The 27,967-nt window shown below is 52.6% G+C and overlaps 6 protein-coding genes and 1 non-coding gene across 7 annotated transcripts; 1 reads left to right on the plus strand and 6 right to left on the minus strand.

Annotated features, from left to right (window-relative positions):
* The first annotated feature begins 21 nt into the window (after nucleotides 1-21).
* On the plus strand, nucleotides 22-4,342 carry BO82DRAFT_332656 (uncharacterized protein). Its single transcript, XM_025633187.1, has 8 exons — nucleotides 22-172; nucleotides 246-918; nucleotides 980-1,774; nucleotides 1,835-2,072; nucleotides 2,977-3,124; nucleotides 3,212-3,264; nucleotides 3,329-3,452; nucleotides 3,542-4,342. Exons 1-8 carry the CDS (start codon nucleotides 99-101, stop codon nucleotides 4,305-4,307), a joined length of 2,871 nt encoding a protein of 956 aa, XP_025493391.1. The 5' UTR covers nucleotides 22-98; the 3' UTR covers nucleotides 4,308-4,342.
* Nucleotides 4,343-4,412: 70 nt separating this feature from the next.
* BO82DRAFT_353180 (exonuclease V) lies at nucleotides 4,413-6,651 on the minus strand. The gene is made up of 2 exons (XM_025634897.1): nucleotides 6,232-6,651; nucleotides 4,413-6,146 (listed from the first exon to the last, which is right to left on the minus strand). Exons 1-2 carry the CDS (start codon nucleotides 6,361-6,363, stop codon nucleotides 4,632-4,634), a joined length of 1,647 nt encoding a protein of 548 aa, XP_025493392.1. The 5' UTR covers nucleotides 6,364-6,651; the 3' UTR covers nucleotides 4,413-4,631.
* Nucleotides 6,652-6,706: 55 nt separating this feature from the next.
* On the minus strand, nucleotides 6,707-8,336 carry BO82DRAFT_353181 (uncharacterized protein). Its single transcript, XM_025634898.1, has 2 exons — nucleotides 7,510-8,336; nucleotides 6,707-7,426 (listed from the first exon to the last, which is right to left on the minus strand). Exons 1-2 carry the CDS (start codon nucleotides 8,046-8,048, stop codon nucleotides 7,021-7,023), a joined length of 945 nt encoding a protein of 314 aa, XP_025493393.1. The 5' UTR covers nucleotides 8,049-8,336; the 3' UTR covers nucleotides 6,707-7,020.
* A 214-nt stretch (nucleotides 8,337-8,550) lies between these two features.
* Nucleotides 8,551-11,198, minus strand: BO82DRAFT_353182 (MFS transporter). Its single transcript, XM_025634899.1, has 3 exons — nucleotides 10,527-11,198; nucleotides 10,202-10,456; nucleotides 8,551-10,136 (listed from the first exon to the last, which is right to left on the minus strand). Exons 1-3 carry the CDS (start codon nucleotides 10,894-10,896, stop codon nucleotides 8,932-8,934), a joined length of 1,830 nt encoding a protein of 609 aa, XP_025493394.1. The 5' UTR covers nucleotides 10,897-11,198; the 3' UTR covers nucleotides 8,551-8,931.
* Nucleotides 11,199-15,114: 3,916 nt separating this feature from the next.
* On the minus strand, nucleotides 15,115-23,405 carry hhtA (histone H3). The gene is made up of 4 exons (XM_025637946.1): nucleotides 23,341-23,405; nucleotides 23,128-23,152; nucleotides 15,917-16,024; nucleotides 15,115-15,852 (listed from the first exon to the last, which is right to left on the minus strand). Exons 1-4 carry the CDS (start codon nucleotides 23,362-23,364, stop codon nucleotides 15,575-15,577), a joined length of 435 nt encoding a protein of 144 aa, XP_025493395.1. The 5' UTR covers nucleotides 23,365-23,405; the 3' UTR covers nucleotides 15,115-15,574.
* On the minus strand, nucleotides 21,450-21,556 carry BO82DRAFT_t127. Its single transcript has one exon. It is a non-coding gene; the product is annotated as a tRNA-Met (tRNA).
* Nucleotides 23,406-25,085: 1,680 nt separating the features above from the next.
* On the minus strand, nucleotides 25,086-27,754 carry BO82DRAFT_47427 (stress-regulated transcription factor RPN4). Its single transcript, XM_025641229.1, has 3 exons — nucleotides 26,755-27,754; nucleotides 25,382-26,688; nucleotides 25,086-25,313 (listed from the first exon to the last, which is right to left on the minus strand). Exons 1-2 carry the CDS (start codon nucleotides 27,665-27,667, stop codon nucleotides 25,436-25,438), a joined length of 2,166 nt encoding a protein of 721 aa, XP_025493396.1. The 5' UTR covers nucleotides 27,668-27,754; the 3' UTR covers nucleotides 25,086-25,313; nucleotides 25,382-25,435.
* Between the last annotated feature and the right edge of the window lie 213 nt (nucleotides 27,755-27,967).

Consider the following 27,967-nt stretch of genomic DNA (forward strand, 5'->3'; position numbering starts at 1 on the left):
CCACAAACAATAATCTATCATTGTCATTCCCGTTTTTTTCAAGGTGAAACCCTCCCCCATCGCCCAATCCTGCCCCTGGATGTAGTACTTGCCAAATCATGGCACCTACGAGGGAAGTCGATGCTGCATCGGCGTTGGCAGGCGCAATAAATACTCCGCGCACCAAAAAAAGGTACCGTCCCACCAGCTGGCATCATCTTCCTATCGCTCGAAAGCTGCGCTAATATGACGAACGCACTCGACAGGCCCCCGCCGTCTCCTTTTTACCTGCCCTTGAACGTCACCCTTTACTTGTGTCTTATATCAAATGTGCTCGCTGCTCTAAATGCTCCAATCCAGGATTGCGATGAGGTCTTCAACTTTTGGGAGCCAACCCACTACCTGGCTCATGGGTATGGCCTGCAGACGTGGGAATATTCTCCAGTCTATTCCATCCGCAGCTGGCTCTATGTCTCTGCTCATGCATTGGTCGGTAAAATAAGCTCGTTTGCGCTCAAGAATAAATCTTCCGAATTCTATACAGTCCGGTTCTTCCTCGCCATTGTTTGCGCCGCCTGTCAAACGCGACTGTACTCCGCCATCTGCCGCACGCTTAGCCCACGGATCGGCCTCGTCTTCCTGATGGTCATTCTCTTCAGCCCTGGTACTTTCCACGCATCCACGGCTTTTCTCCCGTCAAGCTTCACGATGTACATGTCTATGCTCGGGTTGACGGCCTTCTTGGATTCAAGAGGTGGTCAGAAAACGGCCCAGGGGATCATGTGGTTCGGAATTGGCGCGGTCGTTGGTTGGCCATTTGCTGGAGCTCTTATCATTCCGCTGTTGTTGAGGGAGGTGGTCATTAGCTTCGCTAGCGGAAACCTGCCCAGATTGTTGCGTGGGGTTTTTGATGGGGCTATCAGGTGTCTCACAATTCTGGTATATTTTGTTTACTCACTTCAAAATCGCGACGTGTCCAATATGCGCTAATGCTTCTCAGGTTGCCGAAGTCATGGTCGATCATGTATTTTTGCGCAAGCTCGTGATCGTGCCATGGAACATTGTCGCATACAATGTTTTTGGCGGAGAGGGTCGTGGACCCGACATCTTCGGAACCGAGCCGTGGACATTCTATATCAGGAATCTGCTGCTGAATTTCAATATCTGGTTCGTGTTTGCGATGGCTGCGGCGCCATTGCTGGCTCTTCAGACGATTTTCCCTTCTCAGACAGCTGACAAGCAGACGTTGTTGAGACGCCTGGCTCTGATCACGCCCTTCTACATGTGGTTCGCGATCTTCACGGCGCAACCCCACAAGGAAGAGAGGTTCATGTACCCAGCGTATCCCTTCCTTGCCTTAAACGCATCCATCTCGGTGCACATGATTCTGTCGTATCTGGGCTCGAGCAATCCCAAAGAACTGGCAGGGCGCTTCACACCCAAGCTCAAGCTCGCAGCCGTGGCGTCAATGTTCCTCGTGGCCATCAGCGCGGGCTTCCTGCGAACCCTGGGCATGATCACCGCTTATAATGCTCCACTAAAGGTCTTCGAGCCCTTGGGGCAGCCAGGTGTGGCTCAACCTGGCGATTCGCTGTGTCTGGGCAAAGAGTGGTACAGGTTCCCTTCTTCCTTCTTCTTGCCTGGCGATATGCAAGCCAAGTTCATTCGCAGCGAGTTCCGCGGACTGCTTCCGGGCCAGTTCCCCGAAGCCAAGGACTTGGCTTCTCTTTTACAGGGCACCTCAACGATCCCGGCGGGAATGAATGATCGTAACGAGGAAGACCTTGGAAAATACGTAAGACTACCCCAGACTTTTTCCCCGCATTCTACTGCAGGTGCTAACGCGAAAGTATAGGTGGACATTTCGCAGTGCTCCTTCCTGGTCGATTCCCACTTCCCCAGCAGAGAGGCCACCGAACTGGAGCCGGACTACATCCAGGATGAAGCGCACTGGGAGAAGCTGACATGTCACGACTTCCTTGATGCCTCTCAAACGGGTCTTCTGGGCCGTCTTATCTGGATTCCGGATTTGCCGATAGTGCCGCCATCTCTGCGACGGCACTGGGGACAGTACTGTCTGCTTCGACGACGCAGTGCGGATGCAAAGCCCCGGTACTGAGATGCATGAGCGTGCAGGAGAGGCGGTGACTCCCCACAAATAGTAGTAGATCAGTTACTGTAGATGAACAAAAACAAACACATCACTGCATCCATTCTCCCCGGTTTGCCCATGTTAGTAAGTCATATGCGACCCTGCAGGAGGAGCAGCCACACAGGCTTGTTCTCGTCCTCTCTCTCTCTGTGGGCAACATGAGTCTTTGCCTGATTGGGAAAAGATATCCCCCGGGGGGGTGAAGTGACACGATAGCAAGGGAGAACGAGACACGGGGCAGAGATAAGACCGCCACCGCAACTACCAGGCCAGGCCGATTGCAGAGTTGGGGCTCTTGATGCACTAAGGCATGAGACTACGTGAGGGGTCAACCACGAACAACGGATCTTATCGCTGAAGCCTATCTTCGGTTTATCAGTCGCGTTCCATTAACCAAAACGGTAACAACTGCTGGCTGGATGAAGTCTTGCCATGTGCACTCCAGGCTGAGTGGCTCAACCCTTGACTTGATGTACCGACGCATTCTGTATAAATATGACTGCTCCAGGCTGAATTGTGGACTTGAATTCTGAATTTCTGATCATGGTGAAATACTAACACCACATCCTCCATCTTCAGCAGATCAACCAACCATGATGTCATCCGAACTGATAGAGACGATCCAACTCCACGCCCCCAACGTGGCCATCGTCTGCCTCGCAACCACAATCGGCGTCTACCTGCTCAACACACTCCTCCGCACATGGAAGACCATTGGGTCGAGTCGGGCCAGACAATCGACGCCGAGCCTCGAGGCGTCCAAGAACAAGACTGAGGATGTCAAACGGACCCCTGGCGGTAAGCTACAACGAACGCATCTACAATTGCAATTGTAGACTTTGCAGACATCCCCAGCCAGCATGCTGACAGCGACACCGCCCTACCAACAGCATGGACGCCTTCAGATTTCAGACGACCGCTTGCGACACCGTTCCCCGACTGGGACGTGCACACGACGAAGCCAATTCCCTACCGCCCATTCCGATACGGACCGTAAGTCAATGGATCAGTGATATTATGATATTCCCTACCCATTGTGCTACACAAGCGGTAAACTGACCCAAGTGAAAATGGGCACAGAAAATACTTCGTCACGATGGGCCTCCGCAGCATGAAATGGGACGAATGGATCGGTCAGTCTGCCACAACCCCCGCCAAAAACACCACCCCAGCACTAACTCTATGTTCTTGAACCAGAGCTGGACAACCACTACCTCCGCTACCACGCCGACAAAGCCAAGCGCATTGAGGAACGAGGCGCGAAATGCTGCCGCACGCACCCGGAGGCAATGGACGCCGCCATCGAGCTGTTGGAAGAGCTGTACGCCTGCACCTACCTCCCACCTACCTCCTTTCAAAAACCCCCTCCCCCCTCCCCTCACTCCAACTAACTCAACCCCTGCAAAAAAGAACAACCTTCCTCCCCGAACGCTACCCAACCCTGTTCCGCAAAACCCCCACCGGGATAACTAACCTCGCCACGCACGAAACATTCAACACAACGCAGCGCCCCCTCCCGGAGGACCCAATGCAAACCTGCGCCCGGTTAGTGCAAGACGACCTCGCCATCATGCTCGAGCGCCCCGACGGCGAATACTATCTCCTTGCAGGCGCGGTCCTGCTCGCGGGCTTCTGGCGCCTCGAGGACAAATACGGCATGCGGCTCTCCGAAATCCACACGTCCGGCGCCGTGCCCCAGTACACCGAGAAGCTGGAGCGGGGGATGCTGAACTTCTTCCGGCGGCTGCGGCCGCAGGACCCCGTCGTGCGCAACAACTACTTCATCCAGGTGGACGACGCGCTGGCGTGGTCGCACAGTATCGGGTCCGAGGATGCGGCCGAGGTGTCGTGGAATACCGCCCAGAAGAACAAGGCCATCGAGCATCATTATTTCCGCTCGGAGCGGCAGTCCCTCCGCCGCCTCCCAAAGTCAGGGGCCGTGGTGTTTACGATTCGGACGTATTTTGAGCCCATCACCAAGGTGGTGGAGGAGCCGTATGTGCCGGGTCGACTGGCGTCGGCGATTCGGAGTTGGGGGGATGATGTGTCGCGGTACAAGGGGAAGGAGAAGTATGAGGAGGTGTTGTTGGAGTTTTTGGATCGGAAGCATGCGGAGCAGGTGGCTGCGGGGTTGGATGTGGAGATGGAGGAGGAGGTGAGGAAGTATCCTTTTTGAAAATTGGGGGTTTGCTTGGGCAGGGGGTTGGTTCGGGGTCATAGCATAGTTTTGTATATACGGGACTTTTTAACAACTTGTGAATTTTGGATCTGAGATAAGATTGTTCAGTATAAGGTTTGTCTTTGGTTTCAGTTCATTATTAGGGTTACAGTACCTGCTGAAATATATCTCTTTCTTATCTGTGTACCTGCAACCTGCTCACCTATGCAAGTATGCAATCGAACCCTACAATTGAAAACAGTACGTCTATCCATGTTGAAAGCACCGACCAACATGCACCCTGCAAAAACACATCCTGGATCTAAAGAGGCATAATGCAGATCATGTGGCGTTCATCTCAATGTCCAGCTTCTGCCGCCGGCGATGCGAGTAATCCCACTCGCGCTCCTGCCGCCACTCGCACTCATCCCGGAACTCACAGATGCGGCATTTCCACGCATCCATGACCTCCACCCCGCGCGGTGTCCGCTCACCGCGCCACCACTCCATCTGCTCCGCCACGTAGGAGGTCAAGGAGTCTGGATCGAAGAGGAAGGACCGACTGCCCAGGACGCGTTTCTCCATGTCGGTCGTCGGCTTCGAGGAGATGTATTTCGCCGTGAGCAGCGGGGAGACGACGGTGGGGTAGGATTCCAGCGTGGCGGGCTGGAACTCGGAGGGGATGGACGGGGCCACGGAGACGGAGGGTGAGGACGGGGGAAGGAAGGTCAGACGGAGGTTCTCCTTCATCAGGTTCCAGAGGGAGGCGAGGTTGTTGTTGGAGGTGAGAATGCTGGTTGAGTCTTGGCTGACGGGTGGAGCGGATGATGGTGATGTCGGTGACGACGAGGAGACGTCCTGAGCATCTGCGTCTTCTTGCGTCGGGATGAAGTCCGGGTCGAACTCCTGCGACGAGAGCGCGTCGAAGTACTGGTCGTTGAGACCGCCCACTTCGCGGATGAAGGCGTCGGTAAAGGGACGCTGCGCGTCGAGGTTGTACCGCGCGGCGAGAACGTCAATAGTCACATCGTCGCTGATGATAAGGCGGTTCAGCATGTGATAGTATAGCTGGAGTTGGAGCTGCGTGGGACGGAACGAGGAACTCTTGACCGCTGGCACGGAAGCACTGCCTCGCGTCTTAACATCGGTCAAGTAGATCCGGGGTATACTAGGGAGCTCAGAAGACCCTTGACTGCTGGTCGCTTCATCAGTGGTCGCTTCTGGTTCCTCCTCCTCCCTCCCATAGACATCGGAGAGCCTCTTCCCGCCACGTGATGGTGCAAGCAAATAGTCCGTCAGCGACATCTGATACTCCGGTATGATAGCCCTCGATGCCTCGACGTCGGCATAATACGAGGCGGCCGTCGCCTCGAGGGCTGGATCTGGGCATTCGATCGACAGTTGGTCGATGATGCCAGTGACAAGCTCGCCATCCACCAAGCCCCAGATCTCCAGCTCCCGCGTGATGCCATACTCTCGTAACAGCCGCAGGCCCTGAATGATATTCCAAATACGCAAGGCGAGCGCGTCCTCCTTGGTCGTGATCTCGACCGGCACCGTCGTGTAGATCTCATCTTCCAGCGTCTTGTGTATCGTACTGCCGAGCTTCATCGCCGCGGTTCGGCGCTTCCGGCCATGTTTCGTAAGCGAGTACCAATACTGCAGCTCACACCAGGCCGGGGAGATCAGGTCCGTGACGGAGAAGGCCTTGTTCGGGGGTCGTCGGAATCGCTCCACCGGGGATCGCGTATCCTCCTCCGTGCTCACTGCGTTGGTGATGGTCTCGAGGTGACGAGCTGCCTGGCGCTCGCGTTCCTTTTCTCGGCCTTCAGAGGAGTTCGGATGCTCAACTAAACGCTTCGTGGAGGGCCACAGGTTAGCGTCGCGATCACAATACCGGCGAAACAAAACAGCATGATTTTCAAACAGAAGAGAGTATTACCAGACGTGGTACCACGGTGACCTGGAATCGACGCTGGCCGACGTGCGCCGTGCGGCCACGTCCGGCGAGTTTGCCAGGCGGGTTTCTCCGTCCCAAACACCCGAGGCAACGGGCGAGACGGTGAGCTTGCATATTGGTCCCCGATATCTGCGATACTTGCAGAGACTTCGATGGGTACTGGCAAGGGTGGAGGTGACGGTACGGGTGCTGCGACTACAGGGTCGGGGACTGCCGCGTTGTCCGGGGCGACTTTTGCGAGCAGTTCGTCCAGCAGCGCCTCTTCCTCAGGCGAAAAGTCGGTGCCGTAATCGCTGCTGCTGTCGCTATCCGCAAACGCACCGGGAACTAGGGTCAGAGATTGTTTGTGGCAGGGCATGCCTGCAATGCGTGGGGAGCGTTCATGCCATGCGAGGTGGTTTGCGTTGCGTTCGAGAGGCAGGCGGGCGAGACCACCGAGAGGAAGAGGCAAATGAGAGCGGGCCGATTGTGAAGCATCCCTCACGTCATCCTTCCACTTTTATCACTGCAACCCAATGCTACCCTCGATTCCTCCATCGAATGGTTAATGTTAATTTGACCAAGTCACTAATAATATGTTACCGTTCGCATCACACATACCGAGCAGGCAATGCTGCTGTTCGAAGTCTATATATCTGCTCTATCGCTTTTGCACTTCATGCTAATCTCTAGACAAATGCCGCACGCCATGAAAACGTCTAGGATATCCCAATACAAGGCCAGATAACAGAAACAAAGGAAAGGAAATGCAGTAGGCCAATAACGGCTCCATCATGCCCTGATTGTCGCCGCGCCAGCGCCCATGCTCACGGGCGCACTTGCCTCGGCCATCTCTGCCTCGACCTCTCGCGCCGCCTTCTGGTTCAACCAGCTCAGATACGTCTGCCATCCCACCGCAATAACACCCGAGAAGATACTGCGGAACTGGGGCGACACGTACATGAAGCTAAAGGCCGTGACAGCCGGCCACAGCTTCACGCTGTTCGAGATACTGACTGGCAGCGCTAGCTTCAGCCGTTCGAAGGTCTCCTCCAACGACTTGCCCGTCAACAGAGACTGGAGACTGAAGAAGTAGGTATTGAAGACCGGGGTGAAAACCGCCTGCTGCACGCAGACCTTGGTCAAGATCGAGAGAAATTTGGACGAGTAGTTGAAGTTGTTGTGGAGAAACATGAACCTGTGCAGCACGCACGCAAGTAATCAAGTCAGCCTTTACATACTCCATTGTTTGACTTTCAGGGAATGCAGAATGTGCCATACCATTTGAACGTCGGGATACTCGATCCCACCCCGACCGTCAGATGTCGCAGCGTTCTCAGCGGATCATATCCTCCACCTGTCCTCTCTTCCTTCTTTTCTTCGCTACCCGCCGCAGCTTTCCCTGCTTCCTTATCTCCCTCCGAAGACTGTGCCGTCGCCGTCGCCGGGGCCGGATCCGCGGGAAACAGTAGTTGTGCACTCAGATCGCCGCAGAGATAGATGATCACCGAGCTCCACAGCTGCGTCGCATACGGCCGGCGCTCCTGGACCCGCGAGTACGCCCGCGCCACTCTTCCCACAGGGCCAGCCTGGATGATTTGAAGCAGTGATCGCGAGCCCGTCTGTGCGGCGGTCGGCGTCGGGACGACCGGAGCACCCGAGGCTGAGGCAGCTGTTTGTGCATTGGGTGGTGGGGGGGAGGCTTTTGAGAGGTCTGGTTTGGATGCTGGGGAGGAGGATTGATATCTCCGTGGTCGGAGCGGTCGGGAGAGTTGCAGCGACCGGGAGATCGGTGGTCTGGCGAAGATGGTGGTGCTCATGGTGTAGAATATATCGCGTTTCGGAATGAATTTCTATATCATTATTCGCATGTATAAATCGTACAATAGTGAATGTTGGCGAGGGCCAGAGTTCAATTAAGGTCGCGAGAGAGACTCCTGGTATTGAGTTGGGCAACCGGCCACATCAACGAGCGCAGACCACGAGTCTCACACCGATAGGTTCAGTCAAACATGCAAGCGTTTTCACGGCCTGAGAAATGCTGTCAGAGGGTGAACCAGGCGCAACGGGCTATAGTCGGTCAGCAGCGATAATAAAGAGAAGCCATGATTATGAATCATTTTGGGAGGGGGGGGGAAAGAAACTCCGGAAGGCAAATGTCGGGAGCGCATAAGCAACAGCCGGTGCCGAGGGTCGGCGAAGCGATCCGATCGCAGGGAGGAAAAGTTCTTAGCTGGGACTCGCTTATCTCCGAACGATCTAAAACCCCGAGGATCCATAAGTAATGTATAGCATTCAGCTAGCTACGGTATTAATGCACACTTTCATAAAATGAATTCAATTAATATCATTATTCAGATCGGAGAATCTCTATAGGACTGCCTGAAACAAACAGAAACTCCACCCTCTATCAACAAACAGTAAGTAGCATATACATAGAAGCACGGGGTATATCAACATGCAAATCATCTAACAATCACTGCCCAGAACATGAGGCTGATTGCTTCATTTCACTCGACGCAGCCATCCACGGCTCACGTCGACATCTTCAAGAAAGGTAATAGATACTAAAGATTATATAGTAATCGGGAAGTGGGTATGTGCTTTTTGAGAGGCGTTTTGAAGGGCTTTTTGAGGGGCGCTCAAACCAAATCAATCCGCTAAGGGGATTTTGCCCTTCGAAACTGCATCTGCTGAGCGGAATCAAGCTTTGAAGGACTCGCGAGTGTGAACCCGGTCAATGTCGTAGGGGTTACCCTCGTAAAGCGATTGGCGCACGGAGTTGACCGTATGAGTCGAGGCCTTGCTGCGAGTGCGGTGCAGGTCCGCCAATCTCTCCTTGTGGCTCGATTCGGAATCAGCGCTAAGGGTCTCGGCGGCCGGGGCTTCGGTGCGGTCGAATCCATGCTCCTCCTTGGTTTCCTCCTGGGGTTCTTCGGGTGCGACCTCGGCCTTCTTCATGTGCTGCGCCAGCATCTGTCGCATGAAAGCGTCGGACTCGGCAGCATACTTGCAGCGCTTGCGAATGGCGGGTCCATACTTGTAGAACATGAAGGGGAACGGAACACAGGCAAGCGCCAAGAAAGCCGGGATACAGGTAGCCCAGTGAATACCAAGATTCTCATACATGTAGGTCGTGAAAAGAGGGAACACGGCACCGAAGATAGATCTCAGAACGGAGTTGGCGGCCAGGACCGAAGCGGCGAAGATGGTGTAGGTGTCAATGAGATAAGACAGGTTACTCAAGAATACCAGCACGAGGCCAAAGCCGAAGGGCACTCCAGCGGCCACACTAGCCATCCAGTGAATAGACACGTAGTCTGTCCAGGCAAACCAGAAGAGACCAACCGGAATCGCAACAGAGGCAATCAGACATGGGGGCAGGCGAGCCTCTGGGGGTGCGAAGCCGCCGTGCTTCTGAGAAACACGGATGTACCGCTTGTTGTCGAGAATGTTGTAAACCACAGCCCCGATCATACCCACCATGATGCCCAAGAATGGAAGACTGCCAACTCCCTGGTTCCAGCCACGGTGCAGCTCGTAGACAATAGGATAGGCAGCGAACAGCATGTAGAGGGTTCCGTAGACGATGGCGATGTATAGAGAAAGCAGAAACACGATCGGCTCCTTGAATAGCAGGATCCAGGGGCGGGACAGCGCAGTCTTGAAGGCCTGTCCAAGGGTCGTCTTGCCCTGGTCGATGTCGGTCTTGCTGCGATAGATCTTTCCAGTAAGCTTGGTCAGTTTCTCTGCGCGGCGACGAAGAAGGACCGGTGCGTAAGTTTCCGGGACAGTCAATGATCCAAGAATCCAGACAACGCCCGTGAAGGCACCCAGGAAACCCATCACCCATTTCCATCCGGCATTCATTCCCAAGAATCCGCCAATGATAGGGCCGAGCACGGGACCTGTATCGAAGAATGGTGATTAGCAGCGGCTCGAGATGGTATGACGCAGAGAGAATGAAACATACCCAAGAAAGGAGCAGCGGCGAACAAACTTGTCGCAACACCTCTTTGACTGGCAGGAAACATGTCGGCGATGACACCACCAGCGTTGGTCATGGGCGACGATCCGAAAGAACCAGCGAAGAAACGAAGGATGATAAGGGTCCAGGCGTTCTTGGAACCAGCAGCACCGGCAGTGAACGCCGTGAGCGCCATGTAAGTGACACAGTACACGATTTGACGGCCAAACATTTCCGACAGCGGTGCCCACAGGAGCGGACCTGCATATTTGTTAGGATGGACTGATTACAGCACACATGCGAAAACATGATGTTGGATTGCATAGCGTACCAATAGCAAAACCAAGAACGAAAAGAGAGACACCAAGGGTCGCAACTTCGGTACCGATTCCGAAGTCTTCTTCGATTTCGATAATACCACCAGTGTATGCCGATGACACAAGGGCGACGGCCAAGGTTGCGAGCGCCATCATCATGGTGAAAGTCCACTTCTTGGTCTCGCTGAACTGCATGGGGTTCCGGGGATCCTCGGGGAGCCAAGTCACGGCATACGGATCCTCATCGGTACCGGATCCAGGATAATGATGATCGAGAATTTCCTGAGTTACCACGCCTTGGTCGGTCAACAGACGCCAGAATGGGATCTTGTTGCCGGTAATAGCCATGGCCGAAGGCCCACTGTCCCCCTTGTCGTTGGCCATTGCGGAGGGAGAGAGAAGGACGAGCGCTTGGTGAAGGTTGGTAGTTGATCAGGTAGCTGATGGAGTTGGTTGAAGTGCAGATTAGGTAGGTTGGTGAGTATGTCCCGATACCGGTTATGGTAGCCACCCAGGGTCCAAACAAACAACCGTCGTTAGTAGTGACCGATTGAGACCGAGACGTATAGTAGCAGGCTAGGCGACAGCTGCTTAATAAGGTAAGGCACTGGAGTCGACGTCTGAAGACGACGATCAAATGAGGTAGGTATGATCAATCGGATAGATGATCTTCAGCTTGAAACCGAAATAGCCTACGTACGATCGGAGGACATGGCATCGGATATATACAGCGGCCTAACGAGTCAAGACTAAGGGGAGGGGCTAGAAATTTCTGCTAATCTCTGCACCACCTGGCATTGTCCCACCACGGCCACCACGGCGTCATCTCGCCCTGGCGCTACAGACGGGAACGACAAATCGTTGAAGGGACTTTAGCCTCGGATCCTCGCCGGTCTGAGACCAAAGCGAGGAACCCAGGGACACACCAGTCCAGCGATTCCCAAAACGGAGACTTTCTTCCGATATTCGTGCACAGAGGCCGGCTTATGCAGGGCACAACTTCATCACTGGGGCGGGCGAGACTGCATGGGCTCAGCCAATGTGGGCCAACAAACCCACCCAGGAGGCTCGAAATGCTGGTTCCATGGGCAAATCCGCACACCTCGTGGACGGCAGTCCCGATAGCGTCTGCGAGGGCTTGATGTGATTAGTCGGTGATGAAGAGAAAAGTGCTGATGTGGGGGGATCGTGTGTGGTGGAAATTTTATCTATTCGACAGGGGAACTTGCCGAGGTCCAGGAGATAGTATGTAGTTGGAGGCAGATAGCTGTCTTATATAATCCACCGTCCTAGCCCAGATAGGGTCGTTTCAGGTTGTTTAGCAGGAAATTACTGGCAGCCCACTTTACAAGGATCTGAGTGAAATGCTGGGTGGTGGGACTGATCATGAGAACAGTGATACTGAGTAGAAAACCTGCTCAACGAAGAGGGCTGATCGGGGTGAAAGAGAAAGAGATATCATCATTGTGACATGCAGTTCAGAACCTTATGCTGCATCGGGTCGCATAAAAGTCCCGGGACGGGTTTAGCGTTCTTCTAGAACAGGCAGTTCCATGGATGGATCTGATGAGTCGAACAGGAACATGAGAGGAAGAACTCCTTTCTTACCGTACGGAAGGCATGATTGATGATTCAGACACGCCAAGCGGGCTACGGAATCCCGCCGATAATCCGACTTCATGAAAAATATGATTAACAATCATCTCCCTGCTCAAAGTGGGCCGAATCCAACGCAATATCCCACTATTGACCAAAGATTGCTTATTGCATGACAGGCCTTGCGTGGCCTTTCGACAATATAAACAACACTTCAGTCACGGTCTCATCCGGTTAATGTCAACAACTACGGAAACACAGCCTAGAGATTATGGCTTCGCTAAGTAGCTTGAATGCTGAGGTGGGTTAACTATGCTACTGGCCCGTCAGTATAAACATGCAGCCACTGGCGATTTTGCAGGGTTGGGATTGGGATACTATTCAGCACTTTGCAGGATCAACCCCAATATAAATAGATGATTGTCGGATTACGCCGCCGCCCCACCCCTCCCATACAGCTGACCAGCTAGTCGGCTGCCTGCTGGACTACTTCATCTTAATCATTTCTAGGCATGATCTAACCGTTATCTCAGAGGCTTGGATTTTTAAGAAGGTTCACAAACGCGTTGTGATCAGCATTCGGTCAACATTGGCGTCCAAGAAAGTGCCAAAAGGCCAAGTCTGGTCCGGAGAAGCAAGCTATGAATTGGCGGTCTTGTCCTTCTCGCGAGAAAGCTTCCGCAGGCGCCAGTGGCTTGATTGCCTCCCTGCCCTACTACTCAGTAGTTCATTGAGGAGTGTAAGCGAAGAGAGGTCACACCGCATCCCCCGACCGTGCTACCAACTAACTCTGAAGAATACGAATTGAGGAGCAGAACGCGCACCCGGCGGTCTGACTCGCATTTGACCTGTTCCTTTGGCCCCGGTTCCCGTCGATCCGGATGGGGCAATGCGGATGGGGATGGACTGATTGCAATCCAAATCAGGGAAGTGACAGCTGGTAGTTGGGTTACAGCCTACAGGTGACCGTCTCGATTCTATCCTTGTGATATTTGAGCCGAGCCTCAAATCTCACGTCCGTGCCCTTTTCTCTCGAGCCAAATCCTTTACCAATCGGAGTTGATTTAGCCCGTGCATGCTGCGCTGCCGGGTCGTATCACCATGACCCTTTGCCCGGCCCTAGTCGGGACTTGCGAGAATCATCAGGCTCCTCGCTGCCATAATCAACATCCACCAAAAAAAAGCAACAAAATTCTCCGGGCAGATCGCGCCAAATGTCTTGTGACTTTCGGCTCTTGATCCAAAAACAACACGCGATCCGACGACGTGGCAACAGCACGTAAGCTTTCCCGGCTTGAGGCAGCCATTGTATAGCGCAAGGTCTTATGCAGATTGTAACGTTTCCATCCCTCCATAAGCATGGCGGGTGCATGATGAGTCGATGACCCTTAGCGAATTGCAGTCGGAAGACTTGGCCTGGAATCATCTGGCCCGAACGGCGGCCGACTCTTTGCTCGACTGATTTCGTGCAGGTCCTCAAACCTCGCCGCACTTCATGTTCATGAAAGCTGTATTCCTCGTCGCCTCTTTCATTCACTTCTCTTCTGCTTGTTTGCGAGTCAAAAGTGGGAATCGATTTTGAATCGCGCTGCATTTGCGGATTTGAGGTTGGCAGTCGATTGCAACATCGTCATAGAGATTCTGTGGCTGAGTGTGCTTGAGTGGCTAGGGCATGGAGATCACACCAAAAACGCCTCATATCTTCTTCCAACAGTATGCTTCGAATGCGATCGAAGTGTTACCATGGCACCAATACTATAACCATCAATATGCTGCAAAGATTCTAAGACAAGCCAGAAGAATGAAATAATCTTCTCCGTAAGATAAAGAAGTTTTGTGAGGCTGAGGCAATCCAGTAATCGATCACCGACTAGACTATCGATAAGAGGCGCCGGCGAGAGTGGGGAGAACTCCGTAGTCACTCCGTCCTTGTGCAGTGTTAACTAAGCCTAAGTTGCGCAGGGCAGCTCGGCCGACGCTTGGACCAAGGGCCTATAGATCCCGTATAGTCAATTTTCTAGACTCTGCTCGCATGATAAGAAGGTAAGAAATATGAGTTCTTCCTGCTGCTACTACATCATACGCATCACTCTACCTCGATACAATAACAACAACGTAGATTTTGCAATTCAGCAACGCTGGGGATATCATGATCTCGAAACGGTCGCGCTTCCGAACACTGCCAAATTTCGCCCCGACTTGCCCTCCTTAAGGGTGGTGCTATTCTACAGCCACGTCGACCTGCTATCGTTTCCAAAGGCGATAGATACTTCCTTCAGGTGAGCCCTTTTTCGCGGTCGCAGTAGCCGATACTGATTTTCTTCCACGGTGCTAGATACAGGCACCACTAAAGACGTCTTGATCTCATCATGACTCTTCTCCCTTCGCCAGTCCGTCGCTTCTAGACTCGTCCCGTCCAAATGACCCCCCTCCGTTCCCTTCCGCCCGAACCGGCCCAGCGCCATCGCCATCGCCATCGCCATCGTCGCCCGCAGCAGAGACCGGACCGATCTACACGCACCGTCCTAATACTTCGTACATCAATCTACTGGCAGAAGTCGAAAGCTGCAGAACCTCGGTAGAAGGGGAAAAAGAAAAAGAAAAAAGAAAAAAGAAAAAAGAAAAAAGAAAAAAAACTAGACAGGCGAATTTGTGCCTGGCTCGATAATCTTTGAGAATGGACGGACAGACCAACCGGCTGGCTCCCCAAGGGTCGGTCGCCCACTAGTTGCCAGATTATTTTTGAGCTATTTCGCCACACCCCGCGCAATTTGGCTAAGATGAGCCCCTATGAGTCGGGGAAGGAAGGTAAGTCTGTTCATGCCAGCGCGGATTATTCGCTGTGATGTTCAGGATAGCTACAAGCGCGTAGAAGTAAATTCGGGATGCTGCAGGGGATAGGTAGACACTACTGAGCAACGTCATAGAATCCTCAGACATTACATCCTCTGCGCGGTCGCGGTTGCGGCTCGCCAGACTCCGTATGGGGAATGAACAAATCCACTTAAGGCACCAGACTACAAAGCATCTGTCATCGGACCAGGACTTCGTCTACCGCTGAAGAGATAGAACATCATCACTAGGCGAATCACAAAGCTGGATTGGATTGCATCGTCATAGATACTGCATTTCGCGGTCTATGCCATCCGACGTGGCGCTTCCAGTGGAAGCCACCTCTCGAATCAAATCATCTGTAATGTACATATTCGGACGGATGCATCGCCATGATCATCGATCCACCCAGAGCCGCTCGAAGAAACATTCGGCAGCCTTACTATTTATTGCGTAGCAGCAAGAGAAATCACAAAACCCATTTGCCGAGAGACCCGTTGTGAAATTCGCAAAAGAAAACCCATCATGTATCGCCAGTAGTCATGAAAAAGCAAAGCAAAGAAACCCCGTTATCGCCATCCCATAAAAGAGCCAACCAGTTGCAGAGATAGACTCATTCGAAGATCAAATGAATCTAGGAGCGCTCACCGCGGAGACGGCGGGCAAGCTGGATGTCCTTGGACTGGATGGTGACACGCTTGGCGTGGATGGCGCACAGGTTGGTGTCCTCGAAGAGGGAGACGAGGTAGGCCTCAACGGACTCCTGGAGAGCACCGATGGCAGAGGACTGGAAGCGGAGGTCGGACTTGAAATCCTGGGCGATTTCACGGACCAGACGCTGGAAGGGGAGCTTGCGGATGAGGAGCTCAGTGCTCTTCTGGTAGCGACGGATCTCACGGAGAGCGACGGTACCTGTGAAGTGAATGTATTAGAAGAGATGATCCAGTGGTCATTTCGGGAGTGAGAGAGGACTTACCGGGCTTGTAACGGTGAGGCTTCTTGACACCGCCGGTGGAGGGAGCGGCCTTGCGGGCAGCCTTGGAAGCGAGCTGCTTACGGGGAGCCTTGCCACCAGTGGACTTACCTGTAAAGCGAAGTGGTTAGCATGATGTTTTGAGTGAGGTGAGACGCGGTCAAGGATTGAACCGTGTCGCGACCATGACGCGAGACGACGAACCCCTCTGGGGTCAAGGGGCAATGACAGTGAGGCGAAGTGGAACTTACGGGCAGTCTGCTTGGTTCTAGCCATTTTAGATGTTTAGGTTTGATGAATTAAGTCGACTTGAGATGGAAAGATAGAGTTGTGGATGGTTGTCGATGATGGAAGTGGTAAGGTGTCGACGGGATTGGGGAGATGTAAGAAGGATGGAGGAGGTGGGTGGGGGGCGGTATTTGTAGTAAGCGAGAGGGTGGGTAGTGATCTGGGAGTAAGGTGTGAGGGGGGAAGGGTGGGTGGGTGAGTGAATTGGCAGTAATGGAGGGTGGCCTTAGCGCCCGTTTCCTTTGATCCAAAAATCGATCGGAAAGCAGTACACCATAAGCTCTGATTTCGGGTCTCACTTTTGGCGGGCAAAATCAAAGGGCCAGCAGGCAGTTTCGGGCGGGAAGGGAAAAGGCGGTCCTGCGCTAAGCGAGTTCCTTCCCGCCCGTCAGCCAATAGGATCACAGGATCACGCATCTAGAATACCCCCCTGCCACCTCTTTGATCTCAACCTCAGGGAAGGGATGAAGGGCTATCAGAATGCTTGGTAGAATGGTAGCCATCGGCCAGAATGTCTCTGATCTTCTTTGATCGTTGATCTCGGTGGTTGGGGACATTCCGGGGCAGATCAAGTCTGAGGCAGCGGAATCACCACTGCTCGGTCACGTTGCCGGCCAGATCAAGCCCGCCGTCCGGGATCCTGCCCGCTGATTGGTTGACTCGGGTCTTAGCGTGTGATTCCAACGCCCTCCCCGCCCTCTGCCTTTCGCTATACAAATAATCCCCCGTCCCATGGAAGCCTGTCCTCATTCTTCCCTGAACATCTATCACCAGCTTAAATCGCCCATTTTATCTCCACCTCCCATCACCTCACCAACTTTAATTCAACTCTAATTCCGTTTCAGAACAAACCGTCAACATGACTGGACGTAAGTCTATTGCTTCCACTTAGACCTGATTCCTCATTAGGGATAAACTATCCCATCTCCTGCATCATGTATTCTAACATGACGCGTTTCCAATAGGTGGCAAAGGTGGAAAGGGTCTCGGAAAGGGTGGTGCCAAGCGCCACCGCAAGATTTTGCGTGACAACATCCAGGGTATCACCAAGCCCGCTATCCGCCGTCTCGCTCGTCGTGGTGGTGTCAAGCGTATCTCTGCCATGATCTACGAGGAGACCCGTGGTGTCCTCAAGACCTTCCTCGAGGGTGTCATCCGTGACGCCGTCACCTACACTGAGCACGCCAAGCGCAAGACCGTCACCTCCCTCGATGTCGTCTACGCTCTCAAGCGTCAAGGCCGTAAGTTTGACCCCAAAACACGTCCGCTCCATGCAGCGCATTCTAACCTGCTCTCTCCCCTCAGGCACCCTCTACGGTTTCGGTGGTTAAATGCGTTCTTCTTTTCCTGCTCTTTTCTTTTTAGCCATCCTGCGCGGTCGGCGCGTCAGTTGTCCTTCCGCAGCAGTGACGCGACGGGTTGCTTTTTCGGGTTGGTTTATGGTATGACTGGGACGTTGGGGTGTTCTTGATCTTTTTATTACAAGTATCCATGGGTCTGGGTTTGCTTTATCGCACTTTATTTTACTTTTACGCGTCCACTACTGGTCTGCTAGTGCGCGCGCTTGAATTTCTGTATCATAGCGGCCTTTATGCTTCCGGCTGGTGCCATAGGCTACACACGATCGCGCGACCTACCTAAGACGCGGTCGAATATGAATACAAACGGTCGAAAGAACTCAAACAACATCTCTCCTGTCTCTCTACGTAGCTTGATCTTGGTCGCTGTCCTTTTGGCCTTTTTTGTGTTGTGCGTTTTCCATGTTCGGTTGTGCTGCGACGCGTGTCGCTTCGCGGCGTGATTGCGGGCCTCTGTCAATTTGTTGGTTTGACTCCTCAGGCATCACCCTCTCTGTGCTGCGTTGATTTGAATATTCTCGTATGATCGTAGCTCATGAGCATCACTTGGCATATAGCTGTAGGTGTAGTAATGAGATATCGCTTCTATGCTATTGAACCTGTTTTACTGTAATCATATTCGTCCGATTCTTGGTCTGCAGTCTGAACGTTCTACGCGACGTCAAAATTAATATCCCTCTCCCACGCTGATCTAGCTCGATATTCTACTTTCGAGGGGCTTTGTTGTGATTAGACTGTTTACTTTCTGGTTATGTGGCGTTCGCGCTTCGAATACTGTATGTTGTGGTGGAGGATCAGGTATTATTGCTGAGGACTTTATTCCAAGTACATGTCGTATGCTACAATATATATCAATGGACCTCCCGAGTAGACCCCACACCATCCTACACTCCGCCAGATCGGGACAATACTGCAGAAATGTACAAAAATAAATATAGAATACCGGTGTGCACGAGCTAAAGAGCCACCAGAAGCAAAATCAACACTGTAGCAATGATTTCAAGAGTGTAATCATGCACATCAGTAGAGTGATAGCTAGGGGGTTCAACTCGACGCCGACCCGGACCCGCGGAAAACCCGCCGGGGTTCAACCCGAGCCTGGGTGGGAATTGGCACCGACTCTACATACAGTACAGGCTCATCCGCCTCAGTCCTCGCTGCACTATGGTCTGCACAACCACGGAAAACGAACTCGCATGCAAAAGGACAAGGATGACCAAGATACGCACAGGAAAACTCATGAGGCGGTGCCAGTACTCACTCGGATACAAAACAGTGCACATCACAATCACAAGGAAGCTCATGACGTACAGTACATGCTTCGGGTCAGAACAAACGCGTCCTGCGTACAGTAGACCACCGCTACAACGAACGACATGGGAATGCCATCTTGTTTCAGCATACCAAGTAACACCCTACATCGAGACTCCTTCACGTGAAAGTGGCTGGAAAACGCGAAAAAAAGGGTCGTCATATCGATGGATTCGGTATAGCGAGGGTCGGAATTGTCGCAAAGGAATCCATCGCGAAAACACGACCTGACAACTTCTCAATAACGCAGGACAGGCCTGGACATAGATACTACGCGTCGCAGAAATGATCTACAGAAAAGCACTCGCGGTTGAAACACACATCGAGTCTCCTATGTACGGCAGCGAAGAACCACGACGTGCCAATATGATCCGATGGCACCGAGAGCATAGATGCACTCACACCCAAAATCACTATGCTCGGCAAATGGATCAACGGGAAGGTACGCGACCAGATATTTTCTGCCTCAGAGAAATGAGTGAACAAACCATTAGCAGGTTCAACCTGGGTTCAACCCATTCCAACCGCCCAGGTTGAACCCGAGATCAGAAGGACTAGCAACCACTCAGCAGACCCGAAGGAAGACGCGTTTTACACTACCGAGAGAGCCAGAAGTCGAGGCAAAAGGGAGAACGAGCAGAAGATTGAAATGGCTAGAGACGGTCAATCTCCAGAAGGCGCACTCCACGGAGCTGGATCAACATCAATAACCCCAGTCCGATCATGTCGATGGCAGGCACAGCAGACTCCAGAAGATCAATTCAAGCAATACACGATCGCTGGAAACAGTGAACACCCACCACTGCATCACCAAGGATCGCAACACCCTGCTCTGCCACTAGTTAACCTAGGGCTCGCCCCAGACCGACATGGACGCGCGTAAGGCCAGACAAATTGTGGCTCGATGAGAATGCACCCTGCTACCAAGCCCAGCAGAACGTGATGAGCCCGGGTCTGAGTCATCTACGAGTTTTTATCCCTCTTAGTCAGAGGACCATCGTATGAACTAGGATGTCGATGGCAGGACAATGTACACGGGGACACGAGGATACCAGGAAGTAACGCGATTGATCACGCGGTATTCCTGCTGACTTGTCATCCTGCAAGGCTACCATAGGTCCTGCACCCGATAAGTCGAACACGCAAACAGTTCCACGAAGTCGACGGCGGCCGGAGATTTCTAGACTGGCATATTGACCCTCTCCTGCCACTATCTCGACAAAATCTCGTGGAAGAGCACCGCTGCCGGAATGATATCTGACAGGCGCGATCAAGTCTGGACCAAGGGATATCCATATAGCAACGGACAAGGCCGGTCGGGGGACCTGGAATCCTTCGGTCTGCTGATCGTATGACCAGATAATTTGTTGAATACACCCAGGCCCTCGGAATCACGAGCAATACCACAAGCGATTCTGCAAAGGCAGTTCGGCGTAACGGCCAGTCACTAGATGGCCCACACCCGCTGGAAGCGGCGTATCGCACCGAAAAGTTGCCCCGTCTGCACATGATGCCCATAGTGCTCATGCCCACATGAAACGATGCTAGAAACATTGAGGCAAATTTTTGGACGATACTCAAAGCTGGGGGATGACATACTCCTGCCTAGGTCACATTCGGGGGTAGGGTTTGTGGGGGCTACACAATTCGCGAGACGGTGAGTATGCGTGTTTAACCGCTGCACAGGCGGGTGCTTACGGTGCTCACCATGAGGTGCACCGACTGAATCATGGTACTGTGTGAACACCCCAGACCAGACACAGGCCGCCTCGGTACAAAATGCGAATATCATGGCACGTTGGGTGAAGACCGGGTTGCCGTTGACCGCTTGACGCGAGCAAGCACACCAGGTAAGAGAGAATCTGTCTACAGATGCGCTGATCTCAGTTCCTACGGGACTGCCTTTTTTTTCACGCTCATGGACATGTCGGACGATACTGGCGAGAGCCCATTGGTTCGGTCGTTAACAGTATCATGAATTTCCGAGTCAGAACATGCATATTGAGGCGCCCTATGATCCCGAGAGCGGACACAGTCGCCTGCCTCCGATACATGCTGTGGCACATGCTCGAGACAGACCAGGATGATGGATAAGAGAGTAGTCTCGGTATACGAAATGGTCAGGCCAGCATACGTGCTCAGGAGTCGGTGCTCTTAAACTTGAGCTGGAGACCCAATCCCAGGCTCCGTAGACACCTCACCGTCCTCCGTGTGCCTATCTTCCGATTGAATACGGCGAAGATGACAAATATGATAGTGGCCTACTAGAGCCTGGCTGTCATGCTTCGATACATGATATACAAGTAGTTCTTGCGTTGCTCTTCAAGTCAGGGGAGGATGGCTGGATCTCCATTGGCCTTGCATCCACCCAGTCTAATATCCAGACGGCATGGGTTTGTTCAAGTAACCCAGGATCGTAAGTTCTAACATGAGCCCCATAGCGGGTTTTATATGCTTATAAGATGCAACTGTCAATTTCCGCGAATATCACCTGTAGCTCGATATCAAAAACACCACAAAACTATCATTCCATTCATCTGCAAGACGGGGCCCAAAACTGAAGTGCAAACAAAAAGAGATGTCCCGAGGGAGGTTCGAACTCCCGGCCTTGGGATCGCCCAGAAGTGATCTTCCGAGTCATACTGTAGTATGAGACCCACGTGATAACCAACTACACCATCGAGACGAGTTGTTGGAATGGCATTAGAAGTTAAGTCCTAACAGGGCGACCGTGACCACATACCTAGTACTGACCGCATCCATCATGGGGGGGTCAGCCAGCAATGCGCCATGGTGTCATGATCGACATTGTTGTCCGAATAATGATGAATTTGATTCATGTATGGTCTCGGATCAGTGGACCAGATCGCACAGAGAACGGGGGCCTTACACTCCTCATTCATACCTGGTAAGGTCATTACTGTACGTGTAATGGGTTGACGGACGAGATCAACATGATCCGTATACCATCATGCGATTTGTGGCTTGTATGAGATTTATATTGCATGGTGTAGGGATTTGCTCCCTCGTGGGTGGTATGTGGTGTAGAAGTTATGTCATGGTGGTGGTTGGGTATCCGGGTACGGTGCTGTACATAGCCAGGAGGATATATGTCTGTATGTATGCAGGCTAGATTGATGGCATTGCTGTACTTGAGCGCCGTGCTTGAAGTGAAGTGGTCTACAATTGCTCTATTAGATAGAAATCGAGAATAAACCTGAAATGACTCAATCCCGCGACGACTATAGTATCTATGGAATGTACCATCTGACCAGGTACGATGAAGTGCACGTTCTCCGAAGAAACGGCCTCGGAAATACAGTTCCTGGTTCCTCCAATCGCTGACCCCCCAACGGGGAGAGTACCTCCTGGCGAGACGGTTACAAAATCGAACCTTGTCTGTTCACTCTTACTCTGCACTCTGCACCTCACCGACCTACAACGACATCCGTATAATACAGGCACTCCTAGTAGCGCGACCAGAACTCCAGCTCAAGATACGCAGCAGTCTAAGCACCAAAACTACCTATCTCTACCCATCTTGGCTCCTTCAACCGCCCATCCAAACCAAACATGCGCCCCCCCTGGCGCGCCCCCCCCCCTCCCTCCCTCGAGGGCTCCCACAATGCAATAATAGCGTCAGACACGGGGAAATAAGGCCATATTTCCATCATCCGCGATGATCTCCACCCCGAACGAGTAAGTAGACGCGGCAATCGACCATGCAACAACCCACTCACCCATGCATCGTCATCCCCACCCCCCAATCCACCCTGTCCAACGCTTCTTGAGGGGGAACGATGGTTCGTTCGTTTCCATTCTCCACTCCCATGATGATGTACATATTAGTTCGAGATGACTTGACTCGCATCCACAACCCCTACCGACCCTAAACCCTCATGAGCTCAGAGGCTATCCTCCACCCTTCCCCCCTCTTCCTCCCCCCGTCCCGTCCCGTCCGATGTCGAAAGTACTCTACTGCCCTTACTGAGCGAGCAACAGAACCCACCGCACTGACTCGTGTCTGTAAGATCATTACCCTTCTGAAAAAGACCCTCGAGTAACCCCGCCTGTGGATTGTACTGTACATCACAATGCCCCCTCCTTACTTGCAGAACGGATCTCATCCTATTCGTCAATGGGGGGGGGGGGACACACGGGCAACAAGGGAGGTGGAAAAGAGAGGCGAGGACGCAGTGATTGATTGCTCCATCGTGACGGCACGTCAGAGAAAAGTACTACCTACCGAGTAAGTACGAACATTCCCCACAGGAACGACTATCTCATAGCTCTAGCTCTAGCTCTAGCTCTAGCTCTAGCTTCGTCTCCAACGTCTTTTGTCCAGGAAGTCGGGATGGCGGAGAACCCACTTCACTATTGACCTAGATGAGTTAAAGCCCAAGCCCACTGCACCGCACATGGCGCCAGCACCATCGAATGTACATGCTAAGTGGGAAGGAGGCGGCCTACCTCGGTAAGTACCCAACTCATCATGGATACCTACATCTACAGTCCACAGTCCACAGTCCACAGTCCTTTGCAGTGTAAGCGCAAGCGTAAACGTAAGGTAAAGCATAGAATGCGTACAGTACAGCAAACACCAGCAATTCCCAACCCACCCAAACACAGCCCAAACAACCAACAAAACACCCATCCCCAAACTCAAGCACGAACATCACATATCAACTTCAACACCCATCCTCATCATAATTAACAAAGCCAAGACCTTTCACCCTCTCTAACACACACAAGCAAAAACCACACATATGTACCCCAGCCAAACCAAGGCAGATGATCACAGCCCCCCCCCACAAATCAAGAACCACCAGTCCCTAAAAATTACCCTGAAAATGTGTGATGTTATGTAGGTATGATGTAGATTAAAGAATCATCTGCCCCCTCTCCGCGGTCCCCCCCAAACGTCCTCGATCATGCCCCCCCCCGCCCATCAATCCCTCAACTCTAGATCTATAACCTATCTGAGGAGTTCAATTTCCTAACCCAAGCTTGCTTCTGTCATTTTGCCTGTAGATTGCCTTGAATTCGAGCTGATCCTGCCTTGCTCTAACCCTCGAAATTCCATGTATTGACAACCTCCGAAACAGGTAACGGAATGATGACATACTTACCTTACCTTAACCAACCAACTTACTCTGTATTGCTGGGGGGGGATGGGGGGTGACAGACAGGTCGGTCACTAGGTACAGTACAGTGCGAGGGTACAGACGGTACTCGGGACCTCATACATCAGACACAAGACAGCTTAGCATGTTGCCTGCCTGCCTGCCTGCCTGCCGCAACACCGAAATTCTCCCGGGGTGTTTTGTTTTTAATTCTTGTTTTTTGTTTGGTTCTCGTTTCGTTTTGTTTTTTTCTGTGTGTTTTCTGTTTTCTTTGTTCTCATCTGTGTAGCCCTACCCAAATGCAGGTCCCGGCCGGCGGTGGTTTGGTACAGTAGTCAGTCAGTCAGTCACTGTAGTGACGGAGGGGCGTGTGTGTGTGTGTGCATGGAGCACCCGGGTTTCATAGCTCAGCTCAGCTCAGCTCAGCTTCTCCTGCCCATGAATGACACCGGCAGTCATGATTAGGCAGTGACTCCGACTCCGGGTGCTTCAAGGTATAAGTTCGGCCTTACCTGATAGAATGAGGCATGGATGGGTCATCTATCGTCGAACCCAAGTGGACTGACGAGTCATCAGTGGCTCTCGTATTCATCTACGCACAAGAGTAAAATCCACTCTCTACAGAATAAGCGAACGAGACTCGTGGGGTAATCATATTTGTACATTTTCCACCAAACAACCAAACAAAGCTATTGTACAAGCTATTCGTGCATATGGACATTTTCGCATCCCAAGCCGAAAACCCACACCATGCCATCCCAATGCAAAAAAACCTCGCAATCACCAACAAAAGACGTGCGACATATCATAAACGTAACAATCGTACACAGTCGAGTATAGTACAGCATGATCAAGGGATTCCAATCCCTCGCATGGAATAAAACAAAACAAATTTGAACAGATCCAGCTGCGCAAGCGTGACTAGTTTAATCACAGTATCATCATCCCATATGAACAAATTGCTTCTTTTGATGCAACCATTTCCCCCATGACCCAATGACAATAAACAGAAATCTAAAGATGCAGAAAAAAATCCAAAGGCTGGCTCATGAACACAGAAAGAGAAACATACGTCATCAAACGATTGAATGCGATAGATGGAAAAGAACAATTGGATGACTTCACATGCGGTTTATCGGTCCAATTCGAGACCCGATGATGTCATGATCGATGCTTCAGGAGGGCTCTCGCCCAAAGCGGAAATCTCATCCGTCGATCCGGACCCGTTAGCGAGTCGTTACCCGTTCGGGTCTAGTCTATGACGTCGGAGGCTTTCGCGCGTCATTTTGACTCAAGCTCCGTCGCCCACGATTCGGGACGGTGGAACAGCTTTCCCCCCCCCCCCCCTCCCAGAGACAGGGGATTTGTCGTTCGCTGTTTGTCACGATCGTGGGGACTGAACCATATCCACTAGCGCTGTAGAGAACAGATCCACTAGAGCTTCACTCTCTGCCTCTGCGACGTTGCTTGCCGGGCCAATCAACCTCAGGATGCACCACGCGCATATGCCGGGTGAGCGCATCGTTGCGGGAGAAGGTCTTCTCCTCCGTACACAGATGACACCGAACCTTCTGCTTGCGAGCATTGTGGATCGTGTCCTCGTGGCGGGTCAAATCGTAGGGGCGAGAGAAGATGGAGTTGCACGGCTTGCCTGTAGACGGGTTGATGCGTTCGCACTTGTGAGGGCCAGCCTGAGAGTTCCGGGCCGAGTTGTCACGCCCGATAAGATGTCCACCAGGAGTGGTCTGGCGATGCGCCTCACGCTTGTGCTTCTGGAGCTTGGCAGGCGTTTCAAACCGTAGGGTGCAACCGTGATAGGTGCAGGTGTAAGTCCCACTGTCCGACGAGGTGTTCTCAGGTCGAGGGATCTCCGCCTTGACAGACTGGAGGGCCATTCTGGACTGACCCTGAGGAGATGTCATTTCGGTCGTGGGAAGAATCTCGCTTCCAGTGGACTCAAAGCGGGGCAACGAGGCCGGGAATTCAGGAGTCTGGTGTAAGAGGCTGTTCTGTTGGGATTGCGCCTGACGAGAACTTTGCTGCTGCTGCTGCTGCTGGCCGAAGGGATATTGCTGTCCAGCCATGTGGGCGGCATATTGCGCGGGGAAAGACTCCATAGAAGTGAAGTTCTGGGTGGGTTGGTAGGAAGAGGAGCTTTCCCGGCGCAATCCACCCAGCGCATCGCCCAGATTGAAATCGGGCTGGGATGAGGGGGGGAACAGCGGCATTCCAGGGGCATGTAGATCGGAGTCATCGCCTTCATTGTAGTCCAGCAGCGCATCCTTGGGAGACATCGTCTTGGGCTCATTCTGGGAGGTAGGGGCGATGCTCACACCATTCTGTGACCCAGGCACGCTGGTCGCCATCTGAGGGTGTTGCAAACCAGCGTGGTTGTACTCTGCAGCCATGGGGGAGTTCTGCCGGAACGGAGAGCGGTCCCGATGCATGCTCCCCATAGGCGACTGTGACCGTGCAGAAAGGTGACCCTGGTTAGCAGCTTGCAGTCTATCAGCAATCACGTTGCGGTATGTCGGAGCAAGCAGCATGTTTTGTTGCTGATTAGCAGACTGCTTGGGGACCTGTGGCGTGGGCATCAAGGCTGGGTTGTACAGCTCATCCTGGTAGATATCAGAGATGGTACGGTTGAGCTTAGGAATGCCAATCGTCAGGTTGTTCGGATTCTGGTGTGTGTAGTCTGAAAGTGAATCGAGATGTAAGTAATCATCCATCCACTTGTCCACGCCAGGAAACCGGTTCTCACCATTGGTGGTTTTCGAAGACTCATCGAGATCTTCGAAGCCTGTTTGAGGGGTAACTGGTGAGTTCTGGCTCACAGTTGACACCGAGTAATCGCTGGACTGGTGCTGGTGGCGAGGCTGATATTGCTGCTGTTGCTGGTGCAACTGCTGGTGCTTCTGCTGCTGGTGCTGCTGCTGCTCCATAACAGCCCGCCTCATAGCGAACTCTGCGTCAGCTGTGTTGCCATCCTGGAACGACCCTGCAAGAATCGAGTTCTGCACGGGAGTCTGGGATGGGGTGGGAAGTGGTTTCGACTGGCCATTTGACCTCTGGTAAGAGCTGCCTGCTGGGGCTGATCGACTAGAGGACGGACTGGAGGCAACTTTCATTTGGGAGTCGTTGTTAAACTGGGGCATGCGCGACAGGTTGTTTTGCATACGAGCAGGGTTCAACAATTGCAAGTTGCCATCCCAGCCGTGGTTGTTCGGAGCGGAGTGCTGCGCCAGCATTTGCGCGTTGTCGTCGTAGTATGGTTGGTGGAAAAAGTAGGGCTGAGATTGTGGTGAGGCCGAGTGCTGGTAGCTGATCGAGGGGTTATACGAGGAGGAAGGTGTCATCGAAGGAGCCTCGAAGGAGTGGCTGTCAAAGACAGCAGAAGAGTAATCCGCGGCCACCGCCGTGGTTGGGTAGTGAGAGGCGATCGAGGCGGGAGAGGAGGTGGGAGAGGAAGGGGCGGAAGACGGCGGAGAGATGAACTGCAAGTCCGGGTGGTACTGGAAAGGAGTTTGAAGTCGTGGCTGATGGTACACGGCCTCTTGCGAGTATTCAGGTAGGAACTGGTCGTCTTGTATGCAAACGGGCTCTTGGTGGTTGTAGAACGGGACAGAAGTTGGTTCAGTGATAAAACCCTTACGTACGGCAGGGTGCATGAACATAATGTTGCTTGTGTCGTGGTTGGACGTCAGAGTAGGGATGACGCCGACTGGAGACGGTGGGTTTGCCACCCGGAGACGTCGAGAGTTTAATGAAGATAAGTTGGCACAAGGGCCCCCAAAAGTCTCGAAGGGGCCAAGATCGTTGGTGTTAGAAAGACTTGCTGAGCAATTGCAATCAGAAGAATGAGTCAACAAGAGAGTTGGAAGTTTGAGCGGATGGTCCAGAGTCAAAAGTAGATGTTAAACAGGTCGAAGCGTCTGGAAACGTCGGGCAGAGGGAGACCGATTCAGGCTGAGAGA

Source organism: Aspergillus uvarum, assembly GCF_003184745.1.
Source record: "Aspergillus uvarum CBS 121591 unplaced genomic scaffold BO82scaffold_18, whole genome shotgun sequence".
Lineage (NCBI taxonomy): Eukaryota > Fungi > Ascomycota > Eurotiomycetes > Eurotiales > Aspergillaceae > Aspergillus > Aspergillus uvarum.